Source organism: Grammomys surdaster, unplaced genomic scaffold (assembly GCF_004785775.1).
Source record: "Grammomys surdaster isolate TR1022 unplaced genomic scaffold, NIH_TR_1.0 189, whole genome shotgun sequence".
Taxonomy (NCBI): domain Eukaryota; kingdom Metazoa; phylum Chordata; class Mammalia; order Rodentia; family Muridae; genus Grammomys; species Grammomys surdaster.
Genome location: NW_021604634.1, coordinates 4,155,403 through 4,183,207, shown reverse-complemented (window position 1 = coordinate 4,183,207; position 27,805 = coordinate 4,155,403). Strand labels below are relative to the sequence as shown.

At 38.7% G+C, this 27,805-nt stretch overlaps 1 protein-coding gene across 3 annotated transcripts in view; it reads left to right on the top strand.

The window, feature by feature from the left end:
- Znf407 (zinc finger protein 407) overlaps positions 1-27,805 on the top strand; it is a 378,589-nt gene that overhangs the window by 238,436 nt on the left and 112,348 nt on the right. For all 3 annotated transcript variants that reach the window (XR_003711625.1, XR_003711624.1, XM_028768952.1), the window contains exon 7: positions 8,703-8,823. Coding sequence is in view for 1 of the 3 variants with exons in the window: in XM_028768952.1 (XP_028624785.1) it covers positions 8,703-8,823 (121 nt within the window). In the remaining 2 variants the exon portion in view is untranslated. The remainder of the gene's footprint in view (positions 1-8,702; positions 8,824-27,805) is intronic.

The following is a 27,805-nucleotide window of genomic DNA, read 5'->3' as shown; positions in this document are numbered from 1 at the left end:
TTGCCTATATACCTTTGTCTCTCTAGCTGCCTGTGTTGTGTGTTTATCCATTGGGCTCAGTTCACGCGACTCCATGGGGAGTAGGTACTACTGCAATTTTCTTGCTGCTAAGAGAGAATAATAACAAAGGCACTGCATGAGAGATAAGTAAGGACATGCTAGATAACCTGTCCCATGATTTTCATTCTTCATTATTCAGGAAAGACAGTGGTCTCACAGATAGTTATTCTGATAATTCTAGATAATGTGTGTCCAGGATAGCATTGTCTCAGGGCAGTTTTCTTTTGTATTTTTCAGTAGAACCACATTTCCCTGACATTAAGACTTTACTAATGGACAGTCACAGTCCATGTGGTGAGGGTGTGGCCCCTAGAAAACTTCCATCCATGCTGAAGTGGGTAGCCTCATACCATGCACATATGAGCAGCTCTAACTAGACTTAGTGGGTTGTCATAAAAACAAGACATAAAGTTGAAGGAGAATATGATGAGGAGATGTGTGGGAATTTGTTAGGGAGAAGTAGAGAGTATATATGGTCCTACTTCATGCATTGCATATATGAAATTCGTAAGTGTAAAGAAGAAAATTTCAGTATAGTACTGGTAGAACATTGAAGTTCTTGAAATGCCATGTTATACAGTTGTAAGGAGCCTCTCTCCTTATGGTGGTATTTCCTGAATCAATGAAAATTAATCTAAGTCATTGCTTTTAGGTCTTGAGTTTACTGAGATGAAATTTTTATAAGGATAAAAGCCAGTGAGATAGAGGTAAATGTTCAAAGTATAACTTTAAAAAATCATAAGCTGTGTGTACATGCAGTGTATAACTTTTGTGTAAGGATTCAGTAGAAGGTAGGCCATGAGGGGTCCAGCTGCCCTTGTGTGGCAAATGAGGAAAGAAAAGTTGAAAATATGTGCAGAAACCATGCAGTTGTGAGGTGTTTAATTCATGTTTCCAGCTTATTGATAACTCAGGGTTTTATGGTCTCCATGGCACTTTTGCTTTCCTGTTCCCAGTCCATGTTGCTCCAGGGGACAGCCGACCCCCTGTGCCATCCCTTCAGCTGCTGTGTTCCTCTTTGCCCAACAGTGGAGGCAGTAACACTGCGATCCAGACGGTCCAGGTGATGGATCGATCAGGAAGCCTGCATCGAGCCGGCACAACTTTATATTTTATGTCAGGTCCAGAGGCTCCTTATTACTTTGCTATTAACTTTATACCGTATAGGACAATGTCTCACAGACAGGGGTATCTGTCTTTCTGGCATTTATCTGCCTCTGTGGCACAAATCAAACATGATTCTTTAATACCAAAGTCCGTTCTTAAAAGACTTGGCCTCAACAAACAGCTCAGTCCAACTGAGTCTAGGCACTTAGCTTTTATGTTGGACTTAAAATGTTTAAGCAACGCATGCCTACCCCCACGCTCCTGAGGCTGTACTTGATGGTACATTTGAAATCTATATTTTTTGATGTGTCTGTCTTTGACATGGTTTACCCTTTTACCACAGTGTCCAGGCAAATTACAAGCAGCTCAGAAAAGGATAGGTATCCAAAGTGTTCCACATGGCGTAAATAATTCCCGACCGAAGTGTAGGCTGTCTGGAGGTCTGACATGAAACATCTTCCATTCTGAGATTTACTTTTATCACCTGTCAGAGACCCTTGATTCAAGGGCACAGCCACCAATCCTCACATGTGTTTGGAGAGACCTGGCCAGCTTAATAACCACCAGTCCACCCTAAGGAATGTGAAGTGTGATTTCCAGGAGATGTGGTTGGCCAGTCTGACAGATGGTTGACATGCAAAAAGACAGGGCCCTATGGAAACAAGCTGTCGTAGTGTCTGTTTTTCTTCCTTTTCTGTCTGTAAGGCCTAAGAAGTGAAGTGTTTCTTACTGGGTATTTTGTGCAAGATTAATGATCATAAAGAACAGTATTTATGGAATGAGAAACAACAGCTAATAGTTTAAACAAGGGAAAACTGGTAACTATGGTTACAACAGAGCTTCTTGTTCTGTCCTCCTCTTGGTCTTCAGTTCTGTTGCTTAGATGAGTCTTGGGTTTATGGGTTCCAGTGCATTTTGACTCTACCACCCAACTAGCTAGGACTTCAGGGGCCACAGCAGTGTTGTCTGGGGCTTTTAAATGGTGTGTGTCCAAGTCCCTGTTGATCTATACACAATGGCATCAAAGATTTACTATATTAACTTGAGGTAAATTCTGGTTTTAGAATGATAGGCAGGTCAGAAGTGGTATTCCCATCTGTATTCTAACCAAATCTCTTCTGTAAAAGGGGAAGTCTCACAAAGAACCCTCCATGGGCTAAGAACTGTTGAGAGAAGGAAGAATTGGACTTACTCAGGAATGAGATCCTAATTGAGTATTCAGTACTAAGTTGTCAACCTTGAAATCATATACATAAAAGCATCAAGAAATGGAGTCATCAGGTTGTAGTGTCTCCTCCTCCTCCTCCTCCTCCTCCTCCTCCTCCTCCTCCTCCTCCTCCTCCTCCTCCTTCTTCCCCCCCTCCCTCCCCCCCTCCCTCCCCCCCCCCCTCCCTCGCTCTTGTGTCTGTGTGTGTGTGTGTGTGTGTGTGTGTGTGTGTGTACACATTGGCAAAACAATAATTAAAGAGAGACCATGCACATGTGTAGGAGAGGAGTAGTGGGGACATGGGAAAGGATGGTAGGACAGAGAGGGAGAAAAATAATGTCAGTATCTTTTAGTTTTTAAAAGTTGGGAAAAAACTTTTCCATAGCAAGTATACATATCTCATTGTAGAGTACTTTTTAATTTTAAACAATTATCAGATATTTAATTAATTGAAATTCCTGTTTCAAACTTTGAAGATTTCCTTTCAGTTTTTTCCATTTGGGTGTTTGCATTAACTTTTGTTATGTAGTAACCCTAATAATCAAAAAGTATGGTTTCCTGTATTGTCTTTTTGCTGAGGAAATTACTCATTCTGGTTTTTTTTTGGATACTTTATTTATTTACATTATAGATGTCATCCCCTTTCCCCATTTCCCCTCCCTAGAACCTCCTATCCCATCCCCACTCTTCCTTTTTGCTTTTCTACCATTTGAATTACATGCAAGTATTCAGGTCAGTTCTAGATTGAGGAACTAGCAATACAATAGATGCAAATAGCAAGGAACAAGTAAGACAATAAACACAAATAGTCAAAAAACAAGCAAGGCAATAAACAAAGTTCCATGAACACGCCCATGATCACTGTCGCTCCATACTTATCAGGATGACCAAAATATCTGAGCCAATTTCCCTGTCCTAGCCCAAAGTCATTTTCATGGCTGAAACCTACTTCCTTTTTCTAGCCTAAAATTTAGATTCCTGCCTGAAATTACTTTTTTGTTCTATCCTAATGTCAGATTCCTGGCTGAAGCCTACTTCCTTGTCCTTGGCCAATGTCATATTTCTGCCAAGCAGCCCTTTTCCTTGTCCTTGGCCCTTGTCAGATTCCTGCGGAGCAGCCCCAAAGGCTCTCTGCCTCTCCCCCTTTTTTATTTCATAAACAAGACTGAGCCAGTCTTAGATCGTTCTGACAAGAATGCCTTCCTTACTCGTCTTGCAATATGCATTATGAAAAGCAGTGCACTTCTGTCTTAAGATGGTAAGGCTCTGTGCAGAATCTTACCTGTCCTTGACTTGCCAGCCTGTTAATTTAATAATTCTGTCTGGGGGTTCATTTTCAGGTTTAAGCCATGTACTTTGGCTGCCAACATGTTGATGTTGTAAAAGCAAGCTTTAACACGATGGGCAGGACTAAAAGTATTCCCAGGACAATTACATATTGAGGATAACAGTGCTGAACATGTGTAACAGATTAACAAAATATATGAATTCAAAATTAACTATCATGGTACATATTTGAATAAAGTGTGGTCTATATAAGTTGACATGTGATATCAATATCACACATGTGTCTTGGCTGTCTCCTCTTCTTGATGTTTCTATGTATAACATTTTATGTAAGATTTTGTGCCTGACACCTTTTATATAATTCAAAACATCTTAATATTACACGAATTAATATATGATACAGTTGAGGCAAATATAAATGACAATCTCCAGTTTACCACAATAGAATGCTAGCTTAATGTAAACTTATAATTAAATTATTAAAATAAAATTTTTAAATGACATTTTATTAATGTATAGATGTTAACTTTAAAGCATCACAAGAAGCATCATGAAAGCTTAAATGAAAGAATCTACATTAACCACATGTTAAGCTTCCAAACCAAGAAAATTAACTTTGAAGACCTTAGATCTTGAATTTTTACAATGACCCAGACAGTAGTTTTCTTAGTACTTCCAGGATCCTGCCACATCCATGACAAGAAGGTAGCTTAAAGATGTTTACCAAAGGCCCTACAGGGAAGGGAATACGTGCAGAAGCCATCTGCAGGTACAGCAAGTCGGTAAGGAGGTGACGGACACATGTCTGTACATTCCCACAGTGTCCAGAGTAACTTAGTTAATCACATGCAAAGGGAAAGCCTGTTATGCCTTTGACATTGATATTGTTCGTATTTGGTTGTCATATTTGTGCATTGATGAAAATCAACAGAAGAAATGTAGACTATTCTGATTTGGCTACATGTCAGTTATTTTTAAACACAGCATTATTCTCCAAAAGAAGTCTAGAGAAGATGCCCAGAGTCTCCCATAGGAAGACTAGAAGCGTTGCTGGTCAGTGAGACCTAGCAGCGAAATGCCGTTGGCACTGGTCAGCAGACCTGGTACTGTGGAGACTTAGGTTCTCACATTGAGTCTGCAGACTCCTTTTGTAAATCAATAAAACAAACTCAAAATTCCCGGAAAAATGCAGAAGTCTGAAATAATCAGACAGGGTTGAGAATGAGCAGAGTTCCTAGCCTCAGACTAGACCTGCTCAGGTCAGATCAATCAGTTATGTCAAGGTGGATACACTTGTCTGCACAAAGTCGAGATGTCTACCTCTGCCATCAGTTGCTTTTGTTTTTGTTTTTTGGTTTTTTTGAGACAGGGTTTTTCTGCTGTCCTGGAACTCACTCTGTAGACCAGGCTGGCCTCGAACTCAGAAATCTGCCTGTCTCTGCCTCCCAAGTGCTTGGATTAAAGGGTTGCGCCACCACTGCCCTGCAGTTGATTTTTTTTTTTTTTTAAGGAGATAAAGATAGTTTACACCATTCAGCGTGTAATATTGGATTGATTCAACATCTATATTCAGTAAAACGAGTTTTAATGTTTTCTTTATGCTGTATACAAAATAAACTCAGAATTATACAATGTAAATTGTGTATAAACTAGAAAAAAATTGAGTTTGGATCATCAAAAATCATTTCATATTATATTAAAAGCATTTTTCTAAAAGAACAAATACACAAAATTACAAGTTAATAAGTTTAAAACTTTATACTAAATAATTGCTAGCGGTACTGAGAAGTAAGTTAATCCTAGGCGAGATGCAGAGACTGCAGATCTCATCAAGGACTCGTGTCTGCAACATAGCAGAGCTCTCAAAGCTCTGCTGAGGAGGCAGGCAAGTAAAAAGTCAGATGGTAAGTAGATACTCCATCATGGAGTATGAAGTGAGAGCAGCAAGCACGTGGAAGATGTGCATTGGGAGATGCAGGGTCAGAGCCCTGCCTGCATCGGATGGTGGTGGGAGCTCTAGTAGCAGCTGGTAAAGATGTGAGGGGGATGATTCAGGAAGGGTTTCCTACCCACACCAGAATAAATATCTACCACCGCACCACTTCTGGGAACTTATTCAGGACAAAAGGGAAATATTTTTCCATGTAATGGCTTACCTATTGTTGATTGTTTATAACAAATTCACCTGTTCTCGTACGGACCCCCCACCACTAAACAAACAAACCTAAACAACAACAACTAAAACCAAAAAAACAAATAGGAAACAACTCAGATGTCTTTCTATTAGAGCAGTGGTTCTCAACCTTCATAGTGCAGCCCTTTAATACAGCTCCTCATGTTGTAGTGACCTCCAACTATAAAATTATTTTATTGCTATTTCATAACTGTAATTTTGCTACTGTTATGAATCATAATGTAAATATCTGGTATACAGAATATCTGATATGTGACACCTGTGAGTCGTTTAACCCACAAAGAGTTCAGGACCCACAGGTTGAGAACCACTAATTATATTAGCATGTTATTAATTTACATCCTAGCAGTATCATTGAATCAAAAAAAATACCTGTATCTTATACACTCAGAATGCACATCTGTACATATATGCATGTATGTGTTTGTATGGTGTGTGTGTGTGTGTGTGTGTGTCAGTCACTAAAATCAAACTATCTATTGTGACTTCAGTTGATTCAGCAAATTTTTAGAAATGGAGAGAAAAGAGTGACTTTAGTCTTTAGGTGATGCCATCCCTTGGGTGTTAAACTCACCATTCTTTTATTCTGCTTTGTAGATGGTCTTTGATTGTTTTAAACCCTAGAGAATTGAATACAGTAATTTCTAGATAAGATCTAGAGCAGAGTAACTTTCTGTTGTACACATTAATGAGTAAAGCTGTCAGTGAGTTCTGTGTACTATGGATGTGCCTAGTCACCAAGCTCTTTGAGAGCTTTTGTGTGCTGCTGCTTTGATCTCTATGAGGCATGAGGCAGTGTGGTTGCTGGGCTTAAGCCATGCTGTCACAGTCCTGAGAAGAGACCCTGGTCACTCTTTCTATGCTGTCTGTCATTGTAATCCTCACAGTTACCCTGCATGTTGGTGGTATTATCCTCCTGGTCTTTCTCAAGAGGTCTGATAGTTAGCAAGTGAGGTATGGCAAACCAGGATTGCAGTCCACCTGGCTTTCTCCAGCCTCCTCTCTCTGCTTCATGGAAGATACATACCATCAAGCAAGATGTGTGGGTATAAATAAGTTAAATATTCATACAGCAATGTGTGTGACTAGGTAAGTAGACTTAGGTACGAAGAAAAGATATCTTTACTAATAGCCACATTGACCTGGGACAATTTGGGGCAAACATACTTCAGAAAGTATCTTTAATCCTTTAATCATACTTTCTCTTGTCATTGTTGAGACTGGTGGAGTGGTTCAGTGAGTGCAGGTGCTTGTCATTAGGTCTCACCTTAGCTTTCCCTCAGGAGCCCATGTGGTGCCCAGAGAGTTGACACTGTGAAGTTGACCCCTTGGCCCACACTTGTCCTGAGGTCCAAGCACTCGCACACATAACACATACTTAACCACACAAGAATAAACATGTTTTTCTTCATTTTTAAAAGTAGATCAATGTATGTAGAATACTATCATGAAAAGCTAGAAAATAAGAAGTAACAAGTGGGGTTGTTGAAATATAGTGTTGTAGATGGGAAATTGCCCAGTCAAGAATTTGTTAAGAACATTAGCTGTGTGAGGAATACAGGACTGAGGGCTTCCCTGCTTCATCATTGTCAGTGCAGAGAAATATAATGTAACATATACTTGTTTTCTGGCTGCCCACAAAATGCAGAAAAGACACAGGTAAAATGATGTTTATAATTATTAATTTCACAAGCAATATTAAGACTATCACTTATAAACTCATGATATTATTTGCAGCATTTTACTTTTTATACTGATATTGTGATTTTAGCCATGCATTTTATGCTTTTAGCATCTTAATTCAAGAGCAAAGTTGCATCCAAAGTATATAATGTATATTATGTTTTAATAAACATTTTACTCAAAAAAAAATAGACTTACATTTCTAGTCTAATGTAGCCGTGGTAAAACAGTTTTCAATAGCAGAGTTGTACTAGGATTCCAATTTGAATTTGTATTCATTGAAATTAAGGAACCTTGGGTCAGTGCTTACAAACAATGTAGCTAGTGAGATGGGAAAGTATCTGTGTGAATGGAAGAACAGTAAGGGGCACAGCAGTAGGTGAGCTCTATGCTTGGTCACAGGCCAGCCCGTCTATAGAGGACAGCCACATCCTTAATATAGGGTAGCACTTCATCATGTGCTCACACTGTCCCTGTCTACACAGGACTGCCACATACTAACATGGATTAGCACTGCATCATGTGCTCACACTGGCCCTGTCTACACAGGACTGCCACATCCTGACATGGATTAGCACTGCATCATGTGCTCACACTGGACCTGTCTACACAGGACTGCCACATCCTAACATGGATTAGCACTGCATCAATTGTCCTTTCGAGGCTCCATACCTTCTACCCTGTTACTCTTTTATTTCTTTTATTTCTATTATATTTCTTTTATTTCTATTATATTTAATTTCTTTTATTTCTAATATTTATTAAAGTAATGACCTTGTTTTATTTTTCTTCATGATTAATGTTAGGAATTTATTATTTCACATTTTGTATTTAACTGTATGTGTGTTGTGTGATTGACTGTGTTTTTTATTTCACTGACTTTTTTTAATGCCTCTCATATAACGTGATTTATAAAATTATTTTGCAATCTTGACCTACACTTAAAACCTGGAATCGTGTTTGGATAATACAGTGTATACCTTTCTAATAGCTAATTTAGAAAAATCAGTGATCTCCTCCAGCTTTCAAATATCCTGTAGGTATGGATCCAATCAAATAATGTTTGTAATGTTTTATGTATATAAACATTTTATATGTTAATACTAGGCTTGGATGCTTCACGTCCAGTTATTATCATTCATGTATATGTACCTCTTGTTACAGGGGAAAAGCCTTTCAAATGTGATGAGTGTAACTTCGCCTCCACAACCCAGTCACACTTGACTCGTCATAAGCGTGTGCACACTGGAGAGAAGCCATACAGGTGCCCTTGGTGTGACTACAGGTAATAAGGTCAGATGTGTCACCAGAGTTGATTGGAATCTGGCAGAACTACAGCTTTTCCAATCCGCTTTAGTATAATTTAATGGGTGGTATACACTAGACAAGGTATTCCTGATTTCAGTGATGTTTTTATATCAATGCATATGTTTTTCAGAACAGTTACTCTCCCTGTAAATTGAGAAGGTAGGTGAGAGAGTTCCTTAATACACTTACTTAATATACTTAATCCACTTACTTCCACAGGAATACCTCCTTCATTGTCTTGTAGACCTTGTGTTATAATTGGTCTGCTCTACCAATGCCATATAACACAGCCCTTACTTAACATGGGGTGTTAAGTACCCTGTGTGTGAACACACTGATGACACATGCTTCCCCATGATAAAGTCGTAGACTTGCAGTATGTAGTTAAAATCGGCTTCCATTTTTATAGACTCAATGTGTAGGTTTTCTAACTATTTTTTCCCAGTACTGCTCTGTTCACAGTAAGGATTCCTTGCAGCAGTACACTATTTGATAAATGTGAGCAAAACCATTTGTGTAACAGTGAAGGGGGTGTAAGAAGTGTTTTCTGCCTTCTGCAGTGGAATTGCACCATCAGTGACTGAGTTTTCAGAAACAGTTATAACAGTGATTGGAGAGACAAACAAAAGAGCCTGAGGGAGTGTAGGAAAGGTTGTTGCTGAGCCCAGACCCCGTCTTCAGTCCTAGCTGGGAAGAGATGTCTTCATGTCAGTTAGCATGCTGCACCTTCCAAGATGAAGAGGCTGCTGCTTGTGAGGAGCTCAGAGCTGAAAGCATTTTAGAAGTTGTGGTTGTTCATCCCACTCTCTTGGTCTGGTAACCAAGAGGCACTAGCAAGGGCTATGCTGAGAGTCACAGTGATGGTAGGATGCAGAATGGAGCATCCTGCCAGGTCAAGCTGCCCTAGAACAAGCGTGAGCTGGAACTCTTCCACATTGTGTGATACAGTGGACTTCGTACCTGTGGACTGAAGCTGTCCACTCTGACTTCCACACCACACACATACAGTGATAGAGAAACACCAAGCCCTGTATTGAGTATTAGAATATGAATATTGAACGTAGAACTGTCTTCAAAACACAGATTTTTGTATGCCTGTGGAGGTAACCTGTGCACTTGGCAAATATATTGCCACAATCTCGATTATTATCCATGTTATTACATTAATTTCTATGTGAAAGGTCATTGAATACTACAGAGATATTACAGATATATTTCATTCATTAATTATTTATTCACCCAACATTTTATGAGCTGTGCCTACACATAACACTAGAATGGTATTTCTTAGAAATTTGGGGAAATGGTGATCCAATTAGAGGAATCTCTAATCTGATGAATATAGGGTCTGGGAAAAGCATTTTCAAGCCTTGTTACTTTATTGCAGAGCTTCTCCCATAGTTGTGTTTCCTGTGAGAGAGGTACAGTTAGAAAGTGAGGACAGTGTTTCTTCATACACCTGCTTCTGGGGGTTATAAGCTATTGATTATACCCTGTGCATAAAGTCTGTTTTTATTTTGGGGGAGGGATTTGTTTCTTTGAGATAACTTTTCATTCTCATTTTAAACACTTTGTAACTCCTTTCTAGATCAGTAACCATCCCCAGGAACCATGGTTCTCACAGTTTTTACAGTAGTAGAGGTGTTTCAAATTAGGGGATCTGCAAAGCTCCATGTAAACTGAGAGAAGTGTTAATCATGAGTTACAAACATAGTTCAGTATGTGATGTTTACTCACTATAGCTTAAGTGAAAGCAGGACACAGCAAAGGAGCTTTATGTGAGGGAAACTGTCTGTGGCCACTTCTGGCTCAGCCAATCACCCAGAGTATGTCTTTGCTGTAAGCCTGCTCACAGCCCTGGGAAGCACCCAGGCTCAGCACACAGTGTGGTTATAGTTGAAAACCCTTCACTTCTTAGAGCAACTCCATCTTCCTTCATGAGATATTAATTATTCCTGAAGCTGCCTTACAGGGTCCTTGTGTACATTAGCTCATGCACACACTGATGTGATCCCATCCTATTTCTTAAACTCTTTTCACTTACAACCTCCCTTTCTTCAGGACAGTATTACTCTGCTGTAGATCCTGGGGACTCTACTTGTGCCAGCCTACTTCATGGCTTGTCATGTTCTCGTAAGACTTCTGCTTGTGTCTGGAGCACAGCCACTACTCAGTGTATGTTTGCTAGAGAAACAACAGACTGGGAACATTGGTCAAAAGGTTGAACCTCTAAGAAATACAAATAAAAAGTATTTCAAGCTGCTCTGTGGGTACAATTGGGAAGGAAAAACCAAGCTGCAGTACAGCAGGGCAAATGTCAGATGGACCATGTAGTAAGCACGCAGCCTGAAGGTCACAGATGCCCTCGTTCTTGTTACTAGCACTTGCTCTCATGCTCAGAGGCCCATGTGCATGTCAGTCATCTTGTTTCTGTGCACAGATATATATACACAAGAACACACATATACTCAGACATATGCACAACCATACATGCACACACACACATGCACACAAATATACTCAGATACATAAATACACACATTAATATATAATCTTTTGAAAATATGCTACCATTTACAATAGAAGACAGCATCTCAAATATCTAGACATTGCTTATAAAAATTGTAAGACATTTGCTGTAAATGTCCTAAAACATTTTTCTTACATTACTAAGCATCAAGCCAAGGGCTTTGGACATGTTAACTAAACACTCCACCACCCAGCTTCATTCTCAGCTCATGAAAAACATTTTTAAGAAACAAATATACAAGTGAATCAAGATACATAACACCATTTTCATGAATGAGAAGAGCTAGTTCATTAATAATGTTAATTATCTTCCAAATAACTTACATATTTAGTATAGTCCCAGTTTTCTCCTACTTCATGGAATTTGGTAGGATGACTATAGAATTCTTAAACATTATTTAATATATTTTAAACTTTATTATAAAAAATTACAAGGAAAAAAATGTATCAAATTTGACCAGACCCAAAGATACAACTCAGTAAAGTTCTATATACTTTGAGTGTCCATTTGCAGCATGTGTGCAGCTTCACATCGGGTTTGTTCTTTTACTATCAAATATATTTTACACTTACCTACCACACCACATGCAAATCATGCTCATGTATACACAAGCACATGCACACACATACACATCACAAGAGTTAGAACTAGAGAAATAGTTAGCATTTTTCTTAAGTATATGGAAAGGAGTCCCAAGATGATCAAGACCAACAAGAACAAGGTTTCTTAAGCTTTTCCGCTTGTAACTATTTTCCCCCAAGAAAATACCAGTGAGCTTTAGATGTGCATATATAGAACATTTACTGATACTAAATATTAAAAGATACTTTAAAGAAATTTATATTGTATACATAATTCTCTAGGTTAAGAAAGAGCAGGTTTGCATACTAAAGAACTATAGAAGTTTCCACGGCTTTTTTATTTTCGTAATGAGAAAACCCAGAAAGAATATGACACACCATAAATACCTCCTTTCTTGTGCATGTCAGTGTGTGTGATGACCATATCAATCACAGCAGGGTGCTTATATGTTTCTCTGAAAGATTTTTATATTTATCTGTTGCCTTCACAATGTCTTATTACTCAAATATTAAATACTTGTCCTATATACATTCTGTTGGCTTCATGTAGGTAGATGAATGTTGTTCCTTTCCTGTGTTCTTCCTTGCCAGTATTATCATCTGCAAGGAAGCTAACAGTCATTAGAAATGGAAATGATATTTAAATTGTATTTGAAAGTATATTTCTCATTTTATAAATTGAACATTAGTACGCTAATACTACTAGTTACAATTATTCATGAAAAATAGAAGTGTAGATTTGTTTACAAAAGAATTTTATAATTGGTCTTTTGAACCTGGGGCTATTTTTCAAGTTTGCATTATTAATTTAGGCAATGACATCTCATTCTATTTAGATATAAACATGGATCCCTTTCTGCTGCTTTTCCTGTCTAAAATATCCAGAAGTCTAATCCATTATCCATCAGTGTATTCCATCACAACTTTATAACTTTCATCATTAATTACTACACCTTATATTTTCAAAGCCTAAATTTAAACACATAGTCCACGGTCTTACTGTTTTATTTATGTAGCAGATTCTTAGATTTGTTTTTATACAAAAATGAAAGTCAACATTTTTCTTTGTCTTCTTTCCTTTTGTTCTCTACTGTCATCTTTCTATTAATAAGAGAACAAGAGACAGCCTAACCTTTCATGTGGCATAGCATCATTTTACACAATTTAAAATCTCTCCTTGCTATCAGATCTGTGGCTCTCGAGAGTAGTTTCTCTTGACCTACTATGATGACTTGCAGGTGAGAGTAGATTTACTGAAGTGGCTACCATTCTTTGGTTTTGTTTGTTGTTTGGATTTTGTTTTTAATGTGAAGCTTACCATCCTATTAGATTCTCTTTTATTTCTTTAAGATTTATGTAGGAAATATGAACAACATATAGTAATCTAAATACACAACAGAAGACTTACTCATCATACTACACTCTTCAGAGTGGGAAGAAGACTCTTAAGTACTTAAATCTCATTTATTAACTTGTAGAAAACAAATTTTAAGCCATTTTGTTGTACCATTATTGAATTTGAAATAACATCAATGTTTCAATTTTTCCCTCAAAATTTCACTCTTAGCTCTACTAGTTACCTGTGCTTTTGTTCTCTAGAATAGTTTATAGTATTTTAGTTATGCACAATTGATTTTAATTCATAGCATGAAACTATTCTCAGAAAAATTAATAATTGTATCTTCTGAAGATAGTCAATAAATTCTTCAATTCCCACCTCACATTAAGGCCTCACCACTGTCATTGCCAATTCTAGAAATATGTTTTCCCTTCTGTTTTCTTACTTGATGATTGACTTAGCAGCCTTGGCCAAGGTTTTCTGGAGATGTGTTTGGCACATTAGCTTCCTGCCCCAAGTGCATCTTTCTTTCTTGTGTGAGGAAAGACTATAGGACAGTTCCACTTCCATCTTCACTCACAGAGCTCCACCGCCAGCAGCAGAAGACCTTTCCTGTGTACTCCAGGCTCTCTGTGCCTGTTCATCTGACTGCTCAGCTTGGGCAGCAGGTTGACTGGCCGAGGACTTACACCTGTGGGCAAGTGGAAGGTTTGGCTGCTTATTTGGAATCTGTGTCCATACTAGAAACTTTAGGGGATAGATACTTTTAATTTGGTAAATTCTGTTTTACCTTTAATTATAACTTGAAATGTTTGAGAAGTTTTAAGATACATAACCTTGTATCTTAAAGTCATCAAGATATAAATCCTTAGTGTTTAATCTTCCACTTGAAATTTCATTTTAATTTATGATATGGACATTTTTATAAAATACATCAATTAGCAAAATGTTTTAGGTCATGGATGGTAATAGTCATTTAGGAGAGTCTTACATATAGTTAAATATGAGGCAGATGTTCAGTGGCTTTGTGTCATCACAAGTTTAGCATACAGCAGGATTCATTTTTCTTGTCTGGGATTTGTTTCTGCAGCATCCTGAGTTAGAGTGACAAAGTCCACAGGGGATAATTTTCTCCTTTTGGATCAGGTCTTAAGAGAGTTCCTATTTTCCTTCCCATGGCTTCCTGTGCTGCTCGGATTTGCCCTGAATAGTAAGAAGGGAAAAGATGATTGTATAGAAGAAAAAGGAGTGAAATTAGACATGTGAAGTGAATTACACTATTTCTTTTAGAATAAATTTGAGTTAGCATTAATTTTTGTATTTTAATTTTTAATAAAATTACAATAATCGTAAAGATTATAAAATGAAGATACCTTGTGTTAATATTATATGTGACTTACATTTAAAACTCTCTGTTTAGCTCCACTAATTGAAAGTAGTTCCTCCTATTCAGATCCCAAGGAAGTTGGAGTTGGCGTTCCTTGTCATGATGTAGACTGCTACTTCACTGTCTCACTACCTGAGGCTCTTCTGCTCCTTTTGCTCTGTAGTGCTGCTGACCTATTTGATGACTCAGACTACAGGATAGGCATGATTATGAAAGACTAGAAAGTTGGGCTCATAGTTTTGATGGTTAATGGTGAAGCAAGGCTTTCTTCAAACAGGATTTCTTCTGGTACATGTGCATCAATTGGAGTCTGTGAGTAGTACTTCCCTGCAGGCAGATTGCCCTTGCCTGCTTGCTCCTGCACACAGTTCAGCCCATCACGGGCAGATGTCTGTGCCATGGCTGTTTAGTAAGGAAATACTGCTTAAAAATTCTCTTACCATTTATCTAAGGAGGAGGAGGAGTTCTATGTGGGTAGAAGTTTCTGGTAAGTGTTGGTAGAATTTCCTTATGTAATCCTTCACAAAATGAAAGCGGTGTCTGCATGATTTTATCCATCCAGGAATGGTCCCAAAGGTTGTGAATGTGGAACTCACCCTTGGTTTTCTGTCTTCTGTGTATAATGTGCACAGAAACTGAGCTCTTCCTGAAGAAGGCCGTCTGAGCGGCTCTCTCTGTCCATTTCACTTGTACCCCTCTTTCTAGTTATGTGGTTTTGCATTTTCTGTCATGTTTTGTCTGACATTGTCTTCACATGCAGCTTGTCTTATACACACTTCTCTGTCCTTGCTAGAGCACACAAACCCATACACTTTAATGTTTGTTTCACCTTGGCAGGCCGTGTGCTGATGTGGCCCATTATTTATCCCTGCACCTGGGTTAGTATTGATTCCTTTATTCCAAAATTGTAATAAATGTTAAAAAGTGATACATATAATCATATAGTAGATTCCATAACATTGAGACTTACAAATTGCCTGTTTCTCTTTAAGGAAGAGGCTCTGCCTTGCCATCTTTTGTTTATCAGCACAGGTGAGGGGTTCTGGTTGTTGATGCAGCTACAGCAGAGCTGAGATCACAGATTAATTAAACGAGCCATTGTCATCACAAAGTGACCACACACTCCCTCTGCTATCTCTTAAAGTAGAATCTAGATAAACATGTTTGTTTAAACTGCTGTTGTTGAATCCCAATTTCAGTCATTAATAGAGGGCCAAAGCTATCTTTGGGGATGGTCTTTCTACAAGGAATTACTATGGACAGTCCCTGGGGTGGTAGTTAAATATATCTGTATGTATTGTGATAGGAAGAAAGGCCTTAGAGATGAAAAAAATAGAAAATATTTTTGGGGCAATAGTCTCTTGCATAATAACTTATTCCTCAGACACCAGGGTTATTATCACTAAGAAAACACTTTCCTATGTAACTATCTCTATCCCCAGCAGTTAGAAAGTTCAGGCCATGAAGCTTATTAGGCACACACTTGTAACTCCATGGAGAAGCTGACAGCAGTCAGTAGAGTATTGTATGTATCATCACCCTGGCACTCAGAAAAAAAAAAAAATGACTTTGATCTGTCTTGAAAGTTGACCATTTTCATTAATTCATTCATAATGCTAGGATTCCAAACATATCATTCTGTTTTCAACTCCTTTGTTTCATCCTATTCTGAAGTGATGTCTCTCTGGGACCTACATAAACATGATGTGGGAAAAACATAAAATATTTGAGGTTAAAAACTGATGGGAGTCCTTGTGACGAGAAGGTTTAAACCAGCTTTCTATGTGAGCCTATCTTCTGATGGATTGAACTCCTGTTTTTTAGAACAGGTTGCGCCAGCATGTAGATACATGGGCTGTTCCTTAAGAACTTCTGTAAAGGCAGTGCCATGTCTTCTGCATATCTTGGCATACCATCTTTTCTTATTAGAAGAACGTAGCACCAACTCTTTTGGTTTTTCCATACTTATATTTTTTTCTTCTGTTTGTAAAATGGTTTAGACTTACAAGCAGCCTAATATTATCATTTGCTTTATAGCTCCATGTGAGCCATAGTTTAAATAAGCTAGAATTTAGTGTTCCATAAGTAATATGTCACCTGATATTTTTCCCTTCAATATTAATCTTTCCTTCAACTCCATAAACATCATTTCTTGCCGTTCCCGACTTTAGCTAGACTCTTGCTGCACCGCCTGTTTTCTCTCCCTTCCTTGTATATGGATGCTGTTTTCACTGTGGTTTGGAATATACAGCTGTTCATGATCTTTCCTTCAGTGTTTTGTTTCTTCTGTGTTAAGGTGTAACTAGAAACAAATACGAAAAGTGCTCTAAAACAAATCAGAGCTTTCTATTGGGAGAAAATGTTGTACCTCTTAAAACATATAGTTAAATAATGTAATTTGTTTCTTGGGCTAAAGTGTTTGATATAAAAAAAAGTTGAAATTTAAACTTGAGAAATTTGTTTTGATACCCCCACACTCAGAATGTTAATTTTCTTGTTGTTTAAGTAAAATTCTGTTGTACTATATTCCTAAAGTCTATCCTTTTTTTTTTTCATTTTCAAATTGTGTTTTTTCTCTCTAAGAAGCATGTGTTATAAGATATAAGAAACTCTGTAGTCAGGAGAACTAAGAAGTACCTGAACACTAGCACTGCCCATGCTGGAGAGGACAAGCTCGGCTCAGATGACAGTGTTGGCCTCGGATCTGTGGAGCAGTGAATGCTGTTCCCAGTCCCTATATTATCAAATATAGCGGGCCACAAAAAAAATGAATTAAAATAACAGAAGCGGGAGATCGTTTGAAATACCACTGCAAAGGAGCAGGCAGCAAATGAGGCCAAGTTAGGAGCCCACCTAAAGAGTGCAGGAGACAGGCAGCAGACAAAAAGAAGTCTTTTTGTCTTTCAGTGCATGGCTAGATCTCCTCAGGATTGATGGCATCCGTGAGACTCTCTCTTATTGGGAGGAAGTGTTCTTTAGGAATATGACAGGAAGTGTGATCTGGAACATGCTGCTTTTCCAACACTCTCAGGAGATGTATGTGAACACATGTCAGTACTTTTCATTGTAGAACCTGATGGCAGTAATGGCAAGGAAAGTGGCCCTGGGAAGGGTGGGAGTGGAGTCAGTCAGCAGAGAGGACAGCCAGCCAGAGGTTGCCTGGGAGAAGTAGATGGAGGAACTGGAGAAGCCTTGAAGGGAAGAGAGGGCCTACAAGAAGCAAGCTATTGAATCTTGAGCCTAGAACATGCTTCTGGGCTTCTAGATTTGCAGGGCAGCCAGCCAGCTGCAGTAGTTAGAACAGAGAGTGGCTTACCACACCAAGTGTAAGTCATTGAAAATGGGAACCAAAGGTGGGAGTGGTGGGCCCAGGACAGCAGCTACTCTGGCCACACTTGGAACTTGATTTGCATTTAGTTGTCTTCTGAGCAGTCTGTGTAGTGAAGTTTACTTACTGTGGGATACTACACAGCACCAAGTGTGATATTGTAGAGTTCAAAGTTATGAAACCAAATACTGGACATGGAGGGGAATACAATTGTGTAGCTTCCTCCCATTGTACCCACAGGGATACCCACATTCTCTGTAGCCTTCCTTGAATACAGAAGGCTTTAACTGTCTTTAAAAAGTTGCTTGCTGCTACCTATCAGTTCTAGGTGATCATTTAATGAACACTCATTTGAATGTAATTTTAAAATACAACATCTTTTCTTTCTTATTCTAAATAATTTGGTTTAACATTTCAGTTTTTCTAAGGTTAGTAAATCTAACAACACTCTAATGACATCATAAGCCAATTGCAGTGTACAGAGTTGTTTATTGTAATGACACTGGACTCCTTGATACATTTACAACCTGGTTCATTTTCTTTTACCTACCTCTTATTTGCTTGCCCTTTTCCAAGTAATTACTAGAACATCATAAAGTATCTTTACGAGTGAAGAGTGTAACATTTTGGGATTATATTGTGCTAAATCTGTTTTTGAAAATTATTTTTAAATTGACCCCTGGCTTCTTCAAACTGCTTTTTGTAGGAACAAATACCCTGACTGGGATCTTTCATACCAAGAGAAATGTAATAAGGATATTGGACTTAGTGACTGTATAATATGGAAAGAGAAACCAGAGACATCACTCCTTAGGGTGAGGCAGGGGCATGATTTGTTTTCGTGACTTAGGGTGCATTATAACTGCTGAGTGTTGGTGTCAGTTGTATTAAACCACTAAACAGTGGAAATAAGTCATGTATATCACCCCACAGGCTGATGTTGGTTGCTTGTGCATTCAGTCACACATTGTATAGGTATCCTTTGATTCTGTAACAACATCTACCATTTTGATTTATTATAAATATGACCAGTAGAAGCCTTTTTTGGCTGGACATCAGTTTGTGGCTTTAACTTATAACAGGTATAAGCTTTAGAACTCAGAGGTCCAGTTCCCTTTGCCTGTTGAGAGGATTCTGTTTTTTATCCCTCCACACACATTTTTAGCACCATCTCTGTAATTACAAACAAAGGTGATAGAAACTCTATTTCTCCAGAAGTAGACTAGCCCTGACACTCATGGCTTTGTTTTATTAAAATGGCTACAAAAACCAAGTGTCTTCTTCCTCGGTGAGTACAGCCTTCCTGAGCAGAGGCCTGAGGAATGAGGAAGAGGTGGTGTAACTGTGTCATTGGAGATCAACTCAGGTCCAGAAACTGTGCTCCAGTCTGCCTAAGAAATATGTAGCCAATATCAGTGCATATATATTTTTAATTACACGTTCTTTTCAATTAATGATATCTGCTTGGTCTTTGAAAAATGATGTTATGAATGTAATGATTATGCAGTCCAAATCTTGTTGAGTTATATGTCTGTACTTGTTTTTAACTACATATGCACACATGTTTTATTACTCTTCTTGCATCTCTTTTTCACAAAACAGTCTTTTAAAGCAGTGTATCTCTGATGTAAAAGAGACTCCAAACAAGGTTTCAGTTTTATTTTAAGGTCTTTTTCTTTGGAGTTTAAAAGTGGAATCTATGTTTTCTTTAGCTGTAAAAGCACAATCAAGGCAACATGATAAGTGAGTCAGTGCGGTAAAAGTAAAACTAATTTTGCCTTCACTCACATGAGCTATAGAAGGAGGAAGCTTTATTGTCCCTGGGAAGGTGATAAGGCAGAGTAATTGTATATTATACTGTCCGGGAACATCTGCCTGAGACCGTTGGAGCAATTCATCTATCATGGCCGATGCTGCATGTTTTGTCTTTCTGCTTTAACCCGTCCCCACTGCTGGCCCGTGCAGAGGGTTTGATAGGGACTGCGCCTGGGCCAGGGCTCACATTAATCAGTCCCCTTGTTCAACACTCCAGCTGACATAATTACAACCTGCGCACAGCAGTTATTCAAGTCGAGTCCTTGTCACTCGTGGTGCGAAACTACACAGCTCAGATCCCGGAGGAGATTGCCTTATCACACAGAACAAGGGCTCGCAGGAGTCGGAGAGAATAGAAATGGGAGAATGTCTTCCGGGACTACTATATATTCCTTTAAAATAAGACATTTGAGAGACTTACAAGGGACAAAGGGAAGCATTGTATGCAGGGTTGAAATGAACCGGTTTTTATTTTTAAATGGGTTACCAGAGTGCATTTTTGAGCAACTCATCATAGATTATTAGATAATTTAGTGCTGCTGATTATTATTGATTCTATTACCTCTTTCTTCTTCAGAACTAGTCACTGAACTTTTAGAATTACGAAAAGAGTCTTTCCTCTTTATAAAAATAATAAAATGAATGGATAATTGATCTTAAGTTTAATATTTATTTGGTAAGTATATTTTTATAAGCCACAAAATTAAAACTAGAGAAAGATTTCTTCAACTCCCTTTCCAAAGCTATGTAAGTACAGTCTTCACAGTGGCTGTGCACTACAAATATTTGAACACAGAGCCAGTGTGCATTTCCTTTCAAGTAGTGTCCTGTCTCCAAGCTCATATTGGCTAGTTACCTGCCAATTCCTGGGTGTCTCCAGTATGAAGGATGGGACCTCTTTCAGCCATTTAAGTAGTGTCTAATTTTTAATGGTAGCTTCATGCCCACACATAGCCTGTGTGAATCTGGGTCTAAGATAGTTTATGTGCTCAGGCCTGCTGGGCGTCCCATGACACTCAGTTCTCTGAATGACTGCCAGCCATTATTGTTTGACAGCTAGTGTTGGTTTTTTCCGGGGTGGGTCTCCTCTCCCCCTTAAATAACTTTAAACTGTCCTAAATAAAGCCTATCAACTTATATAAGTAAAAATTTTATGAAGCCCAGACTATCAAAGATACTAGGAAATAAAATATTCAGCTAATAAAATTCTTATATTAAGTTTATAAAACTTTCAGTTAGAAAACTGTAGTAAATTATCATTTATTCACTTACATGTATGTATATATTTAAATTATTTGAATTGGAAACTATTGTGTTTTAGGTGGTTTATTTTAAAGTAAATTTGTAAATAGATTATGTATTTCAAGTGAATTTTGGTGGTCGTTATCTGTTTCTTTGTTCTTGTGGTAACAGAGATAGACCCAGGGCCTTGCACATTCTAGAGAAGTGCCCCACCACTAAGCTGCATCTGTGTCCCAGTGTATGTACTTGTTCTAAATAGAAAGCAAGGAGAAATGTAGGCATGAAGCATCAGTGCTCTGTATTTTTATCAAGAGTAGCACTAGAACAATGAGAAGAAGCTCTAGGCTGTCAGTGCCACCTAGGCAGAATAGTGGAAGGAAGTGATGGACCAGGTCAGTTCACATTCTGAGCCTCAAGCATCAGTGTCCTGCCTACTTTATAAAAATGTCCTCCTGTTTAGGTTAGTGGGGAAGACATTCTGTATGCCATAGCCCTTGTCTCCCCTTCAGATACATAGTGAGCAGCAGCTTGAAGCCTTCAGACCCCTACAGTGAAGGAATGCATAGGATGTCTCACAGATGTCAGACTCCTTGACCACAGAGGTCCTTGCCAAAGGCCCACAGGCATCAAGCTAAGGCCTAAGTCTTAGCTTCACACAGTTATGTAACTAGGGTCTTTGGAATGGTGATTTGGCGATTTGGCGTTAGTGCTTACCACAGGATGTCTAAGCTTCATCTTCAGCCTAGCTTTGTGCACCTTGTTGGCTTGAGTTGGATAAAAAACTAGTCTGCTCTTTTGCACATAGGTTTGTGTTTGCTCTCTGTTTTACTGATAGGAGTCTTGGTGGAACGTGGTGCCTGCTTGGGGCTAAAGGGACCCTGGGAGTTGAGGCTCTCCAGGGCTCTCCTTTGTTGAGGTGTTTCACACAAGGTCATGCGTGTTCTGTTCCCAAAGTACTTACGTGTAATTTTAAATGTACAAAGTTCTGAATGTGGAATTTGGGTTTCTAATGGAAAAGAATACTCAGTGTCCAAGCACCTGCCACTTCCTCCTTGTGGTTTGCATTGTTTGTCAATAGTGTGGAAGGTGGAAATGAGGTTGTTAGATTTAAAGTGTCCTCTCATTGGCTGTGGATGCCATGAGCAGACATTTGAATGGATAATAGTTTCAATTGAAGTGAATTTGAGAAGTAAATGATAAGCAACAAGATTACGAGTGTGATGAGGTGTTCGTATACATCACAGGCAGTTGCTGTGCATATGTCTAAATGAAGTTTTAAGTAAGGATTTTAATCAAGATCACTTGGAATCTGTGGAAGTTAGTAAAGAACTTTGAACAATGTAGAAAGCAAAATACTTGTAACTTTTTCAAAAAGTAGACTCACTGCTATATACTTGGACACTTACCCAATGTCCTGACCCAGGAGCAGAGACCCCTGTCTCCTCAGGCATCTGAGCAAAGCCAGTCTTGTGTGACTCACGCTTGCTGCTCAGCTCCCTGGCAGGTTTCTTTTCCCTGCTCGATTTTACCCATGACCCATGTCATATAACAAAATTAAATGGGGAAATGAAAGAAAAAACTTACTTCATAAGGCTATAATCTATAAAAGACAAAAATTGTAACAGTGATCTGATATGAATTTACCTATTTGACAGAAAAGTAACAAATTCAGGTAAGTTTTTCATAAATTTAAAGGAGAAAAATGGAAACATTCTCCAGTTAGAATTTACTGTTGCAGAACATATTTTGGAGAATATTCTGTAAGGGTCTGTTGTTCACAAAAAAAGGATACCCAAACTCAAATAGTATGCAAAAGCAAGGAGTGTTTTAGTGTGCAGCAATCCAGCATGTGGGGTCTCTATTCCAAGATGGAGAGACAGCCAAGTGAGCCTGCAGACCAGCTTCACAGCGCGTTAGGGGAGGCCAGTGTAGGTGACCTTTGTCTTACTTATCTCCAGGGGCATCCCATTACCAGTGTTGGGGCTGGAAACTGTTGCTGGGTCAGTCTGGAAACTTGCTGACCCATTGTTCTTGCTTCAGGCCAGGTGGCTGGGCAGCTTCTAATGGCAGGATAGTTTCTGACTAGCTGCCTGGAGCCTTGTTTTTTTTTTTTTTTTTTTTTTTTTTGTCTAGTAACTGAATTGCCTGGGCTTGTTTGGACTTGCCCAGTTCTTAGACCTAGTTACCTACACTGCCAATTTGAAACCTGTCATGGAGTCAGCCTATCTCAAATACTTTGGGATCATCTCAGGTACCTATAAACTACTGTAACCTCAGATAGTTTCAGTTACCTGGCCTTGCAGAATTGTATTTGCAAAATGATACTGTCATTAGTGGATTTGTGTGTGTGTGTGTGTGTGTGTGTGTGTGTGTGTGTGTGTGCGCGCGCGCGCGCGCAAGTGCACGCACGTGCATGCATGTGAGAGCACACATGTACATGTATGCATGCATATGTGTTTGTATGTGTTTATGCGTGTATGTATGTATACATTCATGATGTATTGGAGGGATGTATGGGGCACACACGTCACCATGTATGTGTGGAGATCAGGGGAGTTCCATAGAGTCAGTTCTCTCTCTCTCCTTCCACTTTTACACAAGATCCAGTTCAGATTATTGGGCTCTCAGCACAAGGGTTTTACACAGAGCCAGCTTGTTGACCCATCCATTTTATTTAAATATTTAATTTGTCAACATTCTCATAGAACTTATTTCTTGTTATACTGTTTGTAATTGGCAGTTTGAAAGGCCTATGTCTTCTTACCACTGTGCCTCCATGCCAGCTTCTCCTTCATGCCCATCTGGGCTTCCCTCTGCCTCTCCCTTCATAGCTTTTTCTTGGTGTTATGAGATGAAGCTAGCTCTACTATGTTCCCCTCACACAGCAATTCTTACTTAGTTGTAACATGGTCACCTCCTCCTGCTTTTGACTCCCTTCTTCACATCCTCTCCTATTCTATTCCAGTCCTGAACCTCTTCCTTCAGATTCTGTTTCGACATGTCTCCCAGCTGAGGTTAGCCTGGTATCTCTTCCATCATATAGAGCATTCCCATTTTGTTAGTTACTATATAGATCAGTTGTTTTTGAAATTGATATTTTGATCAGATTCACATGTGTAAAATGATGCTATCATGAGAAATTTTGGTGATCTAAAAATATATGAAGCAAAATGCAAAAGTATCATTAGATCAGAAGAGCTTTTACATAAAAATGATTACCATTAAAATTAAGTAGTCTGCTTGCTCATTCACACCTTAATAATTGGTTTGTGTTTGAAATGCTGAAAGGACCCTACAATGCATCTGTCTAGACTTCTTTTTAACTTAGATTAATTTTTAGTTTTTCCATTTTAGTACTTTATTCTGCTTAGTGTTGCTTGCATGTGTGTGTGTGTGTGTGTGTGTGTGTGTGTGTGTGTGTTACTGAGTGTAGAAAATCAAGTAGTGCACACAGCAGGCCTTCCCAGCTTTGGAAGATATTTGTAATCCATTGCTATAGTCAAAGCTTTTCCCTTCAGCCCACCTCCAGAACCTGTTAGCTCTGCACCAAATCATAGGTTCTCCCGATGGGGGCATTTTTCTGTAGAACTCTGTGGTTCTTGGGGTCTGTGGAATTTTTAGCAGCATTGGTAAGTGGAGTTGTCCTGTCAAGGGTGAACCCTGGGGTAAGCAGAAGCAGACCTGTCACTACAGACCTCTTAGTGGCCTGTGGGACCTGTTTCTCTGCTTCAACTTCAAGCTTTCCAGGTTGAGGGATACCTCTCCTTCTTTACACTGATACCAGCTGTGTGCATTCTTCATTTCTGGTATTTGAAGCCGCTAGTCTTCTTACTTTTAGACTTTCTGTGCTGTAGTTTGTACTTTGTGTTCCCTTTGTTTCTAGAGGCAATCATCATCATGCTCTTTACATATATGTACTGTGCATTAGTTCTTTATCCTGGTGGAGGGTTTTATATTTTAAAAATTAATCACAAGTACTCCTTTTATAATCTCTGTGTCACCTGTTTATATATGTTTTATATATGTAATATATATTTTCTGCCTATTATTTATAGTACAAGTTACATAGCAACTTAAATCAAGGGGAGCTTTTCTTAGGTATTTTGATAGCATGTGAATTTTAAATTTTCTTCACGATAACACTAATTAAGACCATAAAAATACATTTTGTTCTCATCTTTATAATTAGGTTTTTTTCTGCTTTAAAGTTTTAAAGCCTGAACAGTTTTAATTTTGGAATGCTTAGGACAGCAAGACTCATATCCATAGCATGCACCTCTACTTGTAAGTTACTTGAGACTCTTAAGTAAAAGTATCGCTTGAACTTAAGTTTTCAAGGCCAGCCAGGGCAACACAGGGAAGTTTATGGTTCAGAAAAAAGTTAATCAATACAAAAATAAAATAAAAGAGGAGTGGGGAGAAGGGATGGGAAGAAAGGAGGAAGACCATTCCCCTCCCCTCCCCATGTAACCTGCTGTTGAGTGATCACCACTGATTGTACAGCCCCTGTTCCTATTCATTGTAAATTGTATCTTTACTCTCTGCATAGAGCTTCCTTTATGCTCTCTGTTGTGTTCTTTGCTGTTCTTGGGTCAGCACTCCAAGTGACATTTATATGCTAAATATCTGTGACAAGTTCCTTATTAGACATGGCAGTCTAAATTTTTAAAGATGTTTGTACTTATTTTTACTTTATGGGTGCTTTGCCTCCTTGTATGACTATGTACCTCATTCATGCAGTGCCTGCAAAGGTCCAAAAAAGGCCCCAGATCCCCTAGAACTGGATTTACGAGCAGTTGTAAGTTGCCATGTGAGAGCTGGTAACTCTGCAAGAGAGGCTAATGCTTTTACGTTCTGAGGCATGTCTCCAAACCCCACAGATTTCTTTATTCTTGCTTATTTTAACCAACATTAAATTAAGCAGCACAACTGATCAATAATCTAAAACTATTTAGTCCTTTCCTTGTGGATCCTCAGCAAGAACATCAACGGTAAAGGAGTATGTGTAGCTCTCAGGTTGTGAGACAAACCCTGATAGCTTAAGTGGAAGCCTGTATCTATTGGAGGCTTTGGATCCTTCTCTGCTGGGGATTTTTAGTTTTTTTTAGGATAGTGGCTTACGCAGGGAATTTCTTAGTTAGATAACACTGGCCTGAAAATTGGATGGTCTTCTGTTACTGTAAAGATTGCCTTTGAATTATTCTATATTCATTTGCATTGCTATTACCAAGGCTCTCCAAACCTGCACTCTAGACATTTAGGTAAATACCTCCAATAACTTTGCAAGTACATCAAGAGTAGTCAGTGGCATTTACAACTGTCGGAGTGACTCTGCTTTATTGAAACAAATTAAAATTTGTGATACTTTTTTGTAATAGGAAGACTAGGTATGGTAACAGAAAAAAATGAGGGTTTTTCTTATTATTTCCTTCATTTTTTAAGACAGTCTTATGAAATAGTGTTCTCATAAAGTAATATTCTGTGATCAGAACGTTTGAAAGCAAATTGCTTAACAAAAATAAACACTTTGTGGCTGGAGAGCTGACAAATTGGTAAGAGCATATATTGCCCTTTCAGAGGACAAAGTTCAGTTTCCACCATCTACATCAATTGGCCTATAGTCTCCTGTAACTCCAGCTTCAGAGGACTAATACCCTTCTCTGGGCTATGGAGACTCCTGCACTCTCACACACATCTGCTGCCTTGTATATACACATAATTAAAAATAAATATTCTAAGTAACTATTTTAAAGCTAAAACCTTCAGAAACTTTTACTGCTGTATACATTGTGAGTCTCCACAAGGACAATGCAGTGTGCAGTGCTTCCCTGGCCTTCTGAGTACGGAGACCCCTCCCCTCCTGCAGTATGCAGTGCTTCCCTGCCCTTCTGAGTAAGAAGACCCCTCCCCACCTGCAGCATGTAGTGTTTCCCTGGCCTTGTGAGTAAGGAGACCCCTCCCCTCCTGCAGTGTGCAGTGCTTCCCTGGCCTTCTGAGTAAGGAGACCCCTCCCCTCCTGCAGTGTGCAGTGCTTCCCTGGCCTTCTGAGTACAGAGCCTTCTCACCTCCCTACTTTGTGCTCATAGTATTTCTTAGCATCTGCTGGCCTCTTGAGAGCAGAATTTTCTGGGGAAGGCTTTATAACCATTCATGGAAGCTTTATGCATTGTTTCCTATATGTTTTCTTATATTTATGGTTTTTGATTTGTAGAATTTTGCATTATTTGTGTGCTGAAGTCTGTATTTGACTTTATGATTACAGCCTTTATTATACAGAACATTCACTTTATGTCTGAGTAGAAGGTGGAGGTGTTTCTTCCTCTAAATCAGTATTTTTCCAAGTAGCAGATACTGTGTATTGTGATGTTGGGTTTTGTTGCTAGTGTGCTGTGGAAAGCAGTATGGAGAGCAGAGTGACTGGCTATAGGTGACACTTACATTGTGCTGTAAAGCAAATGAAATTGCAGCAGCAGCAGCTGATGTCCCTGCACATGTTGGCTCAGGGGTGGAAGTGTACTGACTCAAACTGAAGGAGAGAGTTAGATAACATATTCTCAAGGGTCCAGATAGAATAGTGTAGATTCTTTGCATGTAAAGAGTGTGAGTGTGTGTGTGTTTATTTTATAAGTATAATTTGGACAAGCAGTAGTCGAAAGTAGTATGTCATTTTAAAATAATAATTTTATATATATGCAAATTAACACACATACACACACTACATGGATTATGCTTCCTTA